The sequence below is a fragment of the Siphateles boraxobius genome, unplaced genomic scaffold, assembly GCF_051911475.1.
Source record: "Siphateles boraxobius isolate OS27281-9 unplaced genomic scaffold, OSU_SipBor_1 8, whole genome shotgun sequence".
Classification (NCBI taxonomy): Eukaryota; Metazoa; Chordata; class Actinopteri; order Cypriniformes; family Leuciscidae; genus Siphateles; species Siphateles boraxobius.
The window spans coordinates 23403102-23417625 of NW_027509208.1; the positions used below are offsets into that span (position 1 = coordinate 23403102).

General features: G+C 37.0%; 1 protein-coding gene across 3 annotated transcripts in view; it reads right to left on the reverse strand.

Moving 5' to 3' along the window:
* Nucleotides 1-6600: 6600 nt before the first annotated feature.
* The window catches only part of trim67 (tripartite motif containing 67), a 65525-nt gene continuing 57601 nt past the window's right edge, over nucleotides 6601-14524 (reverse strand). For all 3 annotated transcript variants that reach the window (XR_013199964.1, XM_077220445.1, XM_077220444.1), the window contains 2 exons: nucleotides 11212-11374; nucleotides 6601-9647 (listed from right to left, as the gene is read on the reverse strand). Coding sequence is in view for 2 of the 3 variants with exons in the window: in XM_077220445.1 (XP_077076560.1) it covers nucleotides 9603-9647; nucleotides 11212-11374 (208 nt within the window). In the remaining variant the exon portion in view is untranslated. The remainder of the gene's footprint in view (nucleotides 9648-11211; nucleotides 11375-14524) is intronic.

A 14524-nucleotide genomic window follows, 5' to 3' on the forward strand; every position in this document is an offset into this window, starting at 1 on the left:
TGCAGCTTTTTGAGGTGTAATTTTAATTTTCTACATGATTAGACTCTTTTTGGGATGTGAGCCTTATCTATAGACCCAAACCACCCAGAATACCTTGGCAACACGTTAACTCTTTCCCCGCCATTGACGGAAATTTCTGACTTTCTTTGTTAGTGGGTGCTTGCCAAAGATCAAAATGACATCTCCGTATAGAAGTGTCATAGAAACATGAGGGTGGTCTCGTTTGACCCGGGGCAGCAAAGAGCCAATGATGAATCACCTCAACACTTTCTAGCCCCTCTCTAGCAACCATTGTCGACCACCTTAGCAACCAAAATCCAAATAGGGATATCTTCCATTCTGAATGTTACAGAGGCATGGGAGTTGGTTTATATCATTCATAGTGACAAGAAGCCTTTAGACATTCATCACTGACAGCCGCCAAGCAACTCCATAGCAACCAAACAGTGTACCCTAGCAACCATTTTGCAAGATCTATTTCTTGTTAAAAACATGCTACCAGAGAATGTCTAATATGGGGAGAACTTTCACTCAGTAAACTTCCAGCTTCTGAACTGGCTGCAGTTCCACTCTGGTTCCATATGAGGGCACTCACAGGACGAGTGCAGAATGAATGGAGGTCAATGGAGCTATACCCCTCAAAATCCCTTTTTCTCAGGATATAATTTTTTGTCTAGTAATTTGAATGTTGTATTCGAAAGGAGATGCAAAGAAATTACTCATTGCTGGGTGTTAGATTTTTTAGAGTCACTCATTTGCTTTAAAAAGTCTTTTAAAATGTCAATGACGTCATACACATCGTTCCACCAGAGATACCGGCTCTGCACTTTCTTTTCTCTCGAGGCATTGACAACACCACTGACAGAGGTAAATACATGTGAGACGAGTTTTTGTTTTGTTGTTTTAAAAAGACCACGCCGAAAATACACACACATTCTTGCCCCGCTTCGGATTGCCACGATGCCATCAAGCGGGATCTCTGGTCGTAATCAATCCTTCACTGACCAATCGGCATTCAGTAGCAGAATGCTAGCATGTAATGGGCAACAACAACTCAACCTGTAAGAAGTCGAAAGGACATAAGTACTCTTCCATTCAACTTTCGACCTATAACCCATGTTGAACTTGCAAAATCTACAATCAAATCTGAGATTTCTCAATGGCAACAGGGTGAAAGAGACAAATTTAGCCGTCTAGCTCCATAGACTCCCGTTCATTTTGCACTCATGGCGATCGCCCACCAGTGAAACTCTGGTGGAACTACAACCAAAATTCGATACAATAGGACTTAATAGGGAGTGGCTAGGCTTTCCGTAGAGGGCTTCGATGCTACCATGATGCTAACAACATGCTGATAATGCTAACAACATGTTAATCATGCTAGCATGATGCTAGTAACATGTTAATCATGTTAGCATCTTGTTAAAAACATGCTACCATGAAGCTAGCGACATGTTAATAATGCTAGCATGATGTTAAAAACATGCTGATCATGTTAGCATCATGCTAGCGACGTGTTAATCATGCTAGCATTGTGTTAGAAACATGCTTATCATTCTAGCAACATGTTAGTCATGCTACCATCTTGTTAAAAAACATGCTTGCATGCTGCTAGCAACATGCTAATCATATTAGCATTTTAATAAAAACATGCTTATCATGCTAGCAACATGTTAATCATGCTAGCATTATGCTTATTTTGTTACCATCTTAGCTAAACTTAACTAAACTAGCAAACCAAGCTAGACACACCCTAGCAACCAAGTGGTGAGTTTTGCCACTGCAAGCTCTCACTCATTTTTCTTCTGGAAATGTACATTCTAGTTTTCACTGTTATACGGTAGGGGGCGCTATTACACGCCTCCTGAACACAGGCGAAGAATCAGAAACAAGCAATATCATATGTATAAGTAAAATAACCGAAAATAACACGATCATCAACATTAAACTGCATATTAATAAAAATTGCCTAACGTTACTGAATGAAATGTCGACCCATAGGACTTAGGACATAAACCCCTAAATGTCGAGCTATAGGCAATGGCGCCACCAGGGGGTGGCCAGGGGTGGCCGTGGCCACCCCTTGCCGACTCCTGGCCACCCCACTGGCCACCCCAATGGCCAGTATAAATATGTTAGTAGCATCAGTTATGCATTTCATAAATAAGTAAAAAATATTCTTTAGTAAAAGAAGACGGGGAATTATGTGTCGTGACGTGCTTTTTAAGTGCCAAACGGTTACAGTATACTGTTACAGCAGCTTTTTGATGTGTCTTTGCCATGTTTTGACAAGCAGGGATGCAAACAGCGCGCTTTTCGGCGCCTTCCGCTTTTTTCACGTCAGTTTGGGTGACAAAGTCATCTGAAGTCATTCCATAGCTTAATGTGAGGGACAGAAGTCTATTTACATCATTAAAGTATACGGAAACTCGTTTTCCCTCCTCTGCGGCTGTCAATCATTCTCCATTCATATTCAAACAGCGCGCGCGCCTCTTGGATGCACGGTAAAACTCTCTCCAATATGATATATTCACATTATAATGCATGATCTGTAGATAAAAGGCTGTAGATTTGCATAAAATTACTTTATTTTGTTGGAGTTTGTTGCTGTTTTTAAACGACTCACTACCGTGTGCTTGCTAGATCACACACATTAAGGACTATGAATCGGCATCAAACGCACAATAACTGGAATTTAAAACTGTGAAACAAAGGAAAAAATCGCAGTAGGATTTGTGCGCTCGACATTTCTTCGCTTTGTGACGTGAACTTTTAAATGCGCACTTATGCAGCGCAGCGCTGCACACTGTGACTCCATGTTGCTTTGAGCACATCATTCTGCACCCGCGAATCCCGGGATGCGCATACACGCTGTGTGCGTGCTGTTTTTCATGTTATCATGGGTTTGCGCACTGAAATATTATTAAAAGCCAATATATTTTGTTATACCTAGCCTGCTCAATACATTTAAAATAAGCATAATTTAATTGTATATTATTTCTTTGTAGTGTAGGCTATATATGAAGAGTTCAGATGCAAAAGCCTGCCATTTGAAATTTTCTAGAATGATAATTTTTATCAAGCTTGAATAAGTTCAGTAATTTCACTTAAATGACAATTAATAGGTAATCTTCATTGCCATTTAAGTGAAATTACTTAACTTAAATATACAAGTTTGATAAAAATTATCACTCAGAACATTTCAAACGGCACTTAGAGGCTTTTGCATCTGAACTCTTCATATGCACTTCTGAATTCTTGACATTAATATATAAATATAAAATTGTGAAATGTATGATTGCCTGATTGAATTTTATAAGAGAACTAATAGTAATTTGTTTTTATTAACATATTTAGATTTTATAAAATTACTGTGCAAATTTTTTCAAGAATTACTTTTTGCTGCTGATTTTTACACTCATTAAGTTTATTAAAAATTCATAATACATTTATGTAATATTTAAAGGTGTTAACTGTAATCTTACACTGCAAAATAATAACTTAAAAAGGATTAAATTCATCACAATTATGTAAGTATCTCGAAATTTGCCGCGGGGCGAGGGCCCTTATATATATCATATCTATATAATATATATCATTATATATAATATAATATATATTAGTAGGGCCCTACTAATATCATTAGTAACATTAAATATAACACAATAAACCAAAGTATATCAGTAGGAGTTTCCTTAAGACTTTCTGATCGTTTTCTACAGGCCGGTTTACTACAACAGTAGAATAAAATTCTGAAATTATGGTTTATAATTTTGGTGTGCCACCCCAAGATTTTAAGTGGCCCCATCTGGCCACCCCTATGAAAAATTTCTGGAGGCGCCACTGGCTATAGGACTGTGAAGCTTTGAGGGTGTTGATGGATTTGATCTAAGTTACTCATCTGTGTTTTGACCATCTTTCTGAATCTGATCCAGGTGTAGTCCTCGACAAAAATGTGTTTTGCTCAAAATGTTGCTTTTTTTATGAAACTTGACCTCATTCAAGTGTTGATAAAAAATAATGCATGAAGCTAGAATAAAACAGGTTTTTGTTTAAAAGCAGAGGGTATGTTCTTTCTTTTGATATTTTGCATGTTTAGATACAATAAAATATTAAGGGGGCCATCAAAAATGCAGGCGGCTGGCAATTTTTTTTAAAAAACGCCTTCGCAATCACCCTCAACAGCATAGGGAAGTGTAAAAGTGTAGTTTTATTAAATATAAAGAATGCTGAAACACTGATTTTTGAAGTTTAACCCATCTGTGTAGCATAAACACGACCGGCCATAAGACAATTTTAAGTCAAAAAGAAACAAAATCCCAAATGAGAGAATCTCTGAATAAACACACGTGGATCTGTAATCAGTTTTATTGTTTATTAAAAGGAAAAGACGCTGTTTTTCTTCCACACTAAGTAGTAAGAAAAGAATGTCATATACAATGTATTTGATATATAAACCACAAAGACGTACAAAATTTCACATTAGTAAGAGGAAACGAGAGCTCAAGATCACATAGAGAAGAAGAGCAGCGAAGACTCACTCACACACACGCTAGTTTTCGTCGAGGATGATGATGCTGAAGATGTCACACAACACCAGGGCTGTGTTCATGTGTGAGGCCTGTGTCTGAGGATCAATGGAAAGATGCATTCGAGAAACAGCTTGTCTTTCCTTTTCAAACTCTTCACAATGAGATAAGCTGAGGGCCAAACACCTGACTAATGTACATCCACACAAGCAATATGCTGTATATATAAAAATAAATCCTTAAACGCTTGATACAGTGATAATGATAATTCATGGGACTACAGGACATTCTGATGATGGTCACACTCATCATATTAAGCATTCGCCTGTATAACAAAAACCCCAAGACTATTTCATTTTGTGCATTTTCAAAAGAATCATAAAGAGACGGGATTCCTCTATTTTGGAAAAATGTAATGGAATTTATCTGTGCTTTCTGTTGATGGGTGTTTCTTCAACTTTGGCCGCTTTTATGTTGGCCACTTTTTTTTGTTAGTTCAAATTAAAACCATATCCATACTTTTAAAATGCCATAGGCTACATAGATTGTATTGTTTTACCTTTGTCACAGACGCAGACTTTCAATCTTTATTTTTAATTATAAAAAGAAGAATTATAATAATATTAAAAATGACATAAAATAATGATTTATTTTTTCAAGAAAGAGATTGTTATTGTGCATTTTTGGAGCAATAATGCAAAAAAAAGTAGGAAAATATTATCTTCAATTAACTGTGTGTATTTAGGATACATAAAATGGTAGCTAGTTAACAAACTTTAGCAAGATGCACTGTTGGACATTGTTAATTGGGACAATTTATGAGAGTTTATTTTCTAAAAGTTTACCAGGCAAAAAGTCGCCATTGGTGAAGAAACACCCGGATATGAGGATGTAGTATGTTGGTTCCTGGGTGAAAGCACACCACATTCCCAAGAAACGTCACTAATTTTGGCAGATTTGTGTGAATGAGGCACAGCACAAGGTTAACTTTCTCAGCCTAATGAATATTCAAATTGGGAAAAGTAGGGGACACTATTCCTGTCTGAGAACTGGATATTTCAGGTCAATAGGGATATTGGTTAAATAAGTAAACATAATTCACAAAGTAACTCTTGTCTAACTGAATTTTTCAACCATCCTAATAGTACACACCCCTCCTCCCAGGATTCTTAGGGTCATAGTCATACAGTATTTCACTTTACATATTAATTCTCCATTACTGTACAGTTGCTTTATTATCATACATATACAGTGTGCACTCAAGCTCTCATGTCAGGGTCATTCCTGTCTCAGCAAACTTTCAGGAGTGCGCTTTCTTTCATATTCAGTACGTGGCCAGTGTTTCTATTATCTATATTGACATAAACTTTTAAATATACTTTAATACAAAGAAATTGTAAAATTTTAAATTACACTGTAAAAAAAGATAATTCAGCAAGATAGATTCTCTTGGACAGACAGCAGTTTTTGGAAGGAGTCTCCCACACAATCAGTATAAATTGGATGTAAAGGAATGTTCGAGGTTTAGCTCTTTGCCTCGCTGGTGGATGAGGCGAAACGTAACGTGACTGAGCAAGATGCATATGGCACATATATGGCAATTACAACTGATAATAATTTAAACTTGCCAATTACTCCATAATGGAGGTCAATGGAGTCCGAGGCCAAAAGCATATTTTCATGGACTAATTTGGATTCAGTTTTGACTCGGACTCAACTTACTACTCAGGTCTATATGCTTAATATTTCAGTCTTGTGACTATAGACTGTGTATTTTAATATATTGACTGGCCTTGAGCTTCCTTTAAAGGTGCATTACTATAACTTCTGTTTTTTATTTTTTTATTTTTTTTATTGGTAAAACACCATACTTTAAATGTTGATAAAGCTTAACTTGTATTAAACTGACATACACTTAGTACTGTAAAGATGCAAATGACCCGGGAAAACATTCCCAGACATGGGACAACATAACCAGACGATGGCCTTGACTGAACCCGGAACATTCCTTTAAGCGTATCTTTTCACATTTTACTTCTCTCTTTTTTTTTTAAGCACCAAGAACTGCCTATTTTTATTTTGGTACTCCTGACAGCAAAATACTCACCCCTGATAAAAGCATCGGAACAAGCTATTTACATTAATTATACTTTATAGAAATGTGTTATAAATATCAACAACATCCCATGCTTTACATCACCATTGGGTCATTGTCTGCTCCCATAAACTGGTAAAATAATATCTGGACAGGATAATAAACATAAATATAATAGGCTATCTTTCCATTTATCTCTCATTTCTCCCTGAAACCATTATAATATGAACAGAGGTATAAGCTGAACATAGGCTTGTATCTCCTATTGTGAGGTCCATATGTGGCTCTTCATAGAGTTTATTGTGACATGCACCAGATGTATGAGAATTGTATGTAGGTAAGTGGCTTCTTGAAGGTTTAACTCGAGGCTACATTATCAGAAATTAATTACACAACAAACACTAGGGGGCAGACTGCAACTCTGCATCTACTGTATTCCTGTTTTATCAGTGTCATCACTGTGCAACACAAATTCAATATAATGAATACGTAACTCATGCGCGCTTCACTGCTTTGACCATATTTACAGCCTATACAACATGCAAATGCAATCATCACTCTCGACTACATGGTATGACTTGCTATTCTGGCATTGTCTAAAAAAAAGCACAGAAACCGTTAAAGGGCGCAGAGTGGAAATTATGCTGATAAATTGAACCATGTGATGCTCATTTACTTGTTACTGAGGTGTGTGAACATGAATCTGTCATATATTTAATCTCAAAGTGTGTAATTTCCATGTGACTACTAGTGTCACTAAAATAATAGAGTGGTGCAGGTATGATATATGATATCACTTTGTAGGCCAAAACACAGAAATTAGTTAGCATTTTAGCACTTCCGGTTCCATCGTCTCGAAGTCGAATGGGTTTTGAATGGGGCTTCGGTTAAATGGCTTACTAAGGTCTGTGTTGAACACAAGCTCAAGACACTTTCATGTTTATTCTACGACATAAAATACATCAGTATTACCCCACTCGTGATTTTTTGAAGCAGTTACATGTCTTGAAAAAGGCGGTTGCTAACAGTGACAACAGAGGCTGTCAAGGAGATTAAACGTCATCACATCTGCATTTAGTCTTCAAAATTCATAAAAGTTGAGTTCATTTGTGATAATAATCTTGATGGACAAAACGAGCAAGTATAAACTTTTCTTGATCACAGAGCTTGTTTTTAGCGATAATCCAAAAGCCTATGGTAAAATCCTATTGCGCTTTTGTCAAGGGAATCAGTGTGATGCAAACTGCTGGTTGGCCTACAAAGTGACTTCATACCTGCACCTCTCCATTTACAAAAATAGTGACTGTTTTCAAAAGGGTTTCTCGAGCACTCTTCTCTTGTTGGTCGGAAATACCATAGCCCTGCCCCTAACTATCCCCATTGGTTGAGTCGTTGTTGCTAGGGCTAGATCAAAAGAACCCCAAGCAATGTTTTGAAAGCCCCACAGAGGCACAATGTTTACACTTTTCTCTGAATCAACCTAAGCAATATTATAAGTTTGATCTGCCTGCATTGACACTATTATACAAGAACTGAACTGAGCTGGACTATGACATCACGGTTTACTCCAGAGCGGCTAAATATATATATAAATTAATTAAATTAACTTTAAAACAAAAATGTAAAACATCACTGAACTTAAGCTGGACTGTGATGCTATTTTCTTCTGGAAACAAACTTGTTTGCATTATTTTCCTGTTATCTCAGTAAAGCCGCTTTGAAACAATCTGTATTGTAAAAAGCGCTATATAAATAAATGTGACTTGACTTGACTTGACTAGGCTAAAATCAAAATGGCTTACTTACAGTTGCCTCAGCATATTATGCTGGGATAGGAGAAACAGTGTCACGACTGTCACAGTGTAAGGAGAGTTGAGATTCTGGCTAAATATTCACAACTGTGGCTCATATGAAACACCATGACCAAATCTACTTGGTGGTGAGGGTACAATCCATCTCTAATGGCAGGTATTATTTCCTTTCTGTAAACCAGAACTCGTGTCTGTATGTATGTGTGTGCATACGATAAGTATAACACCAGCATGTAATTCATCCCACATTTGTGCTATGATCATGAATGATACCTCAAGTTATGCAGCTAATTTAGCAGGTGTGCTATTTTGTAGTCCATGAGGTGAAAACTGTAAGTAACCTCCAAGCAACTACACAGAACACATTAGAAAATTTAAAACAACCCGGTTCAAGCCATTCAGAACACAGAGCAACTGCATAGCAACGCCCTAACAACCACCCAAATCACTCCATATGACTATCTATTTCTTATTATACAAGAAAGATCTGCATCACATATAAGGATTGGAATTTGTTGAAATAAAGAGATTGTAAACTCACTCTCGTCACTCTCTGACGCAGGGCCTTTGGCTTGACTGGGACTTTTTCAATCCTAGCAACCCAGATTTACGGTCTGAGTGATGAATTTGTTGAGGCCCTTGAAGTCTGTGCTGTGTTAACACAGCAGATTAAAGGTGAGTAAACCTGAGATTCGTGTAGCATGTGAAATTAACCTGAAATGATTTAAAATTCACTTTTTAGTCTCGCAGTTGTTTGATTACTATCGGTTGCTTTACTTAGTTGCTTGCTAATATATCAAATGATACGTTAATACGATTTTATTTTTTTAATCACATTACATTTTTGGAACTGTGCTAAATTTTCATTGGAGGTATGAAAAAAAGACTGAACTCTACTTCAAAGTGCTTTGGGGTCCGACTCCAGCTTCGGCCCCCATGGGGATATCCAGTGGTTTGTTTTTCTGTAAACATGGGAATGATTTGTAAACACTGAAATGCAAATCACCCAGATGACCATAAGGGAAAACAAATATTAACTAAGCTCAAATATTCAAAAACATAATTTTTCCCCTCAAAGTTTTATCAGCTTGTATATGTTAGTGCAGTAGGAGAGCACTGATTCGTTTGATAAAAAAGATCTGGCTCGTTCTCATTGGTCAATGATGATCACATGATGCTCTTTGGGACTTCCAGACCTGTGATCAGAGTCACCTGTGAAAAATACACATTTCAATCATTAATGCTGATCACAAGGGATGGGAATCATGAGGAATGATTCTGATTTATGATTCACCTTAAAATATTCTAGTTCCATCCATTAACAATCCATTAACAATTCTTAGTACTTTTGAGGAAGGATTTAGGGTGTGTTTACACTTGCAGTTTGGCTTACTTGGTTCGTTTAGTCCACACCAAAAAAAGAAAAGAAATATATATATATATATTTAGTTCTGGTCCGCTTAGCGTTCACGTGGGCATTGCCATTTTAACACTGAACCTAGGTAGGGATATGAGATAGGGGTAGCATAGGGATATGTTCACAACCTGATTGGTTGGCTTTTATTACGCATATTTCGCAACGGAACTTACCGAACATCCAAAACAATGCTGTGTGCTGCGCTAATGCACTCATTGTATGTGCGTAGTAACTTATAATTTTATTTTGACCAGCTGAGAACTACTGAAGAGCTTATAAAATGTGTAAAAGAGTCAAAAAGCAGCAGGAATCATAGGGGCTGTCACACCAGGTAGTTCTGGGAACTTAGTTATAGGAACTTGCCACCAGGGTGGTTTACCGAGAACTAATGGTTCTCCTAGGAACATTTTCCTGGTTGTATTCACACAGCAAGTAGGAACTCTGAAGTTACATAAGACACGCTTGTTGTTGTGACTTTTATTTTGACGGCGCTGAGAACGCCTGAGCAAACAAACACTGCTCACATTCTCCGTGCTCATTAGTTTACTGTCTGTAGACAGTCTGAAAAAGTGTTAGCGTTTGCCATGTAGTTGATGTCCAGTGTTGCTAGCTGAGCCGAAATACATAATTATGTTTCGCTTCGTCCCCTCAAAGTTGTGTTGGATTTTCTCCTCAGAGTAAAGGTTAAGAGGCCCATCTATCACTGTTTTCCAGGTTCATAGTGTTTGTTTCTGTAGTAAATATATAGGCTATAATCTGTGTAATCTGTGTGTTTACACAGATGGCGGATGCTGGTGTTTCGTGTGGGTTCGGCCAATCAGCGTACACTAATGTCAAGGATAGTTCCTATAGTGCTGGGTTTGACCCTACTCTGAAGTAGGAGCTAAATGAGTTCCTAAAACTAAAATCGTTCCTAGTTCCTAAATCTGGGAACTTCTGCCAATAGTTCTAGGAACTATGAAAAGGTTCCTCCGGTGCGAAAGCCCCTCATGTCCTGTTTTTGGTTTGTTCACATGTCTTTGGTCCGTGATGCGTTTTCATCTTTTCCATCTTTTCAGCATCCAAGTCTGCTTGTTTGGTGCTCACCAGGGTTCAGATGGTGTTCACACTTATTCAAGTGAACCGCACTAACAGAGCAATCGCACCAGGGTTCGTTTTGATCAAACCAAACATCCCAAGTGTGAAAACACCCTTAAAATACCTTTTATTACAACAAAACAAAACAAAAGAATCCAGAGTTTGGTCAAGAAACCTACACGGCATGAGAATGATGAAGAATAAGAAATAGTTCTCGATTTCCAATGCTACCAATCACTGAGTTGGTTAAAGGTTAAAGGTCAGTGTGGATCTGCTGCTCACCTGGACGTTGCGGTTGAGGCTAACGGCGGGCATGAACACACCCTCCAGGTTCTCGAAAGCCATTGGTCCGTGCTGCTGTTTATTGATGAAGAAGGTCAGTGTATGTTTTGTAAGGTCTAACAGGATTCCCACAGTCGAACCCTTTGAGATGCCACCTTCAGCCCTGCAAGAATCAGGCAGAAGAGGAAGGAGACAAAAGAAGTTAATCAGTGACACAATAAATCGCAAAAGTATTCAAATCTAAACAAAGAGAACAACTGTATCATAGAGAATAAAAATATCTTAAAATATTTACACCAACACTGGTATGATACTAATTGCATGTGATCTAGTTTCCACTTTATTTCAACAACTTACTTTTGTTCTATACAATATTATGCAACTTCTAATCTGATTGCAGTTCTGATGTTAAGTAGAACAGCACTGGAATGTTTCACTGTTGGCATCATTTGTGTTGTTCTGAACCAGAGTATGTGTGCGATACAAAGTGGGGAGCAGCAGCATTGTGTAATTTTGCTAAGAACAAGGAGCAGGATTTTGAAAAAGACAGAGCCTTTGAGTTTTCTTTTGATCCAAGATCAAAAGGCTATGGAAGCTTGTTTCCGCCACTAAATAAATAAATAATAATAATAATTGCGACTTTTTATCTCACAATTCTGACTTTTTTTCTCACAATTGCGAGTTTACATCTCGCAATTCTCACTTTATTTCTCAGGATTGCGAGATATAAAGTCAGAATTATGAGATATAAAGTCAGAATTATGAGATATAAAGTCAGAATTGCGTGATATAAAGTCAGAATTGCGAGATATAAAGTCGCAATTGCGTGTTATAAAGTCAGAATTGCGAGATATAAAGTCGCAATTGCGTGATATAAAGTCAGAATTGTGAGATATAGAGTCGCAATTGCGTGTTATAAAGTCAAAATTGCGAGATATAAACTATTCTGAGAGGAAAAAAGTACGTCTTTTTTCCCCCATAGAATTGGACTTTATAACACGCAATTGCGAGTTTATATCTCACAATTCTGACTTCATAACACGCAATTGCGACTTTATATCACGCAATTCTGACTTTATATCTCACAATTCTGACTTTATATCTCACAATTCTGACTTTATATCACGCAATTGCGACTTTATATCACGTAATTCTGACTTTATAACACGCAATTGCGACTTTATATCTCGCAATTCTGACTTTATAACACGCAATTGCGACTTTATATCACGCAATTCTGACTTTATAACACGCAATTGCGACTTTATATCTCGCAATTCTGACTTTATAACACGCAATTCTGTCTTTATAACACGCAATTGCCACTTTATATCTCGCAATTGCGACTTTATATCTCGCAATTCTGAGAAATAAAGTGACAATTGCGAGATGTAAACTCGCAATTGTGAGAAAAAAAGTCAGAATTGTGAGATAAAAAGTAGCAATTATTATTATTATTTATTTATTTAGTGGCGGAAACAAGCTTCCATAAAAGGCAAAGAATGCAGGTAAAAGAAAAATTTGTAGTGGAGCTGGAGCAGAGCACATAAACCCAGGGTGGGGAAACTGCTGTGGCTCCACTCCAGTCTGAATCTAACTTTCGAATCACAGCAGAGCTAATTTAATATTGCAGGATGACTGATGAGTGGTGAAACCAGTAGTTCAAAAGTTTTAAAAGTTTTAAAAAGATTTTTTACATATCATGTATTTCTAAACATTGGCCATGGTTCCATCTGGTGTTACAGGGTTGGGTATAGGGTGTTATAATAATTTACTTGCCCTCATGCTCTTCCAAATCCATAAGACATTTGTTCATCTTTAGAACACTAATGAAGATTTCATACATCAAATATGGTGAACGGAAGCTAGAACCAATGTGCAAGAACCAATGAGGTTTGTTCTCACATGACAAGCAGGCACGGTTGAGCTTCTTTTCACCATTTTGATGTGCATTGATCAACGTTTATATATGTGAATAAAAGTCTAAATTAAATCTGTTCATCATATGAAGTGACCTTTTTGATAGCTTGGATTGAACTGTTCATTTCATATTTACGATGTCATTATTACCTTTTTGAAGCTCAACATTTTTGGTTGTGTGGATGTACAAAATGTTGGATGTACAAAAATGATGAGAGAATATTAGAAATATCTTAATTTGTGTTTCGAAGATGAATGGAGAACTTAAGGGTTTGAAACATAATGGAGAGTAAATGACAGAATTTGTCTAACATGGATTTCAAATGCATCTCCTGTGCTGTCTTGTGTTCGGAGTTCAAGAAACTACCCTCTTATTTCGTCATAAACTGCATAATTTCTTTTGAGCGGCAAGTGTGGAACACAAACACTCCTGAATGAAAGAACCCATGTTAAGCGTCTAACAAGTGAGCAGAATATTAAGTAAATAAAAAGGATAAGGAGGGAAGCAATGATAATGACGGTAATCTGTGTATTCTGGTTATAACGCAGAGAAGTTTGAATCACCTGCTTTGGTTTGCTCCCTCAAAACACATCCCATAATAACGTTTGTGTGTTAGATGAGTTGGCGGTGCTTCACTGCAGTCCGAGACGGTTGAGCGTTTACACTACAAATGCGATGTGGTCACATGCATTTTTAACACCCAATGTATGAGGTTTCAGTGGACCTGATTCCACCTTGTATTAAGTTCTGTTTTTTGTGGTCCAATTACAAGTGGTCAGCACTAAATATAGGTGGAAACAGGCTCTAAACATTTTGTGATCAGATTACTGAAACCACATAAGGAGGTAGTCAAAAACTAATTTTTATTAGAAACGCTATCTGTCCTGAATACATCCCGAATATCAATAATGTGTTTAATGTGGGACGCATTGTAAGAAAAAGAAATAGATAGATTATGGTCAGAATTTGCATCTGCCCTCCTTATCCCTTTCATTACCTTCATTTCTCGCTTGGTTGTGAATCGATAACTATAAAAATAACAATAACTATATTAGTGTAAAAGCTAAAGGTTGGCTATAAATGAACTACACCACGGTTCCACAAATTCAACGTAACTATCACTAAGCTTCCGACAATTTCAGTTTTTATCTAAAAAAATTTTCCCAGAACGTTTGAGTTAGAATAGTTTATAAGAGCACAATTATAAATATAACGATGCTGTAAAAGCGGACTGAGTTTACTTGTAACCTCTTTTTTCAAGATATAACAGCTTTAAAAAAATCACAAGTGGGGTAATACTGATGTATTTTATGTCGTAGAATAAAGCGTGGAAGTGTCTTGAGCTTGTGTTTAACACAGACCTTATTTCAGTTATTTAACCATTGACTTCGG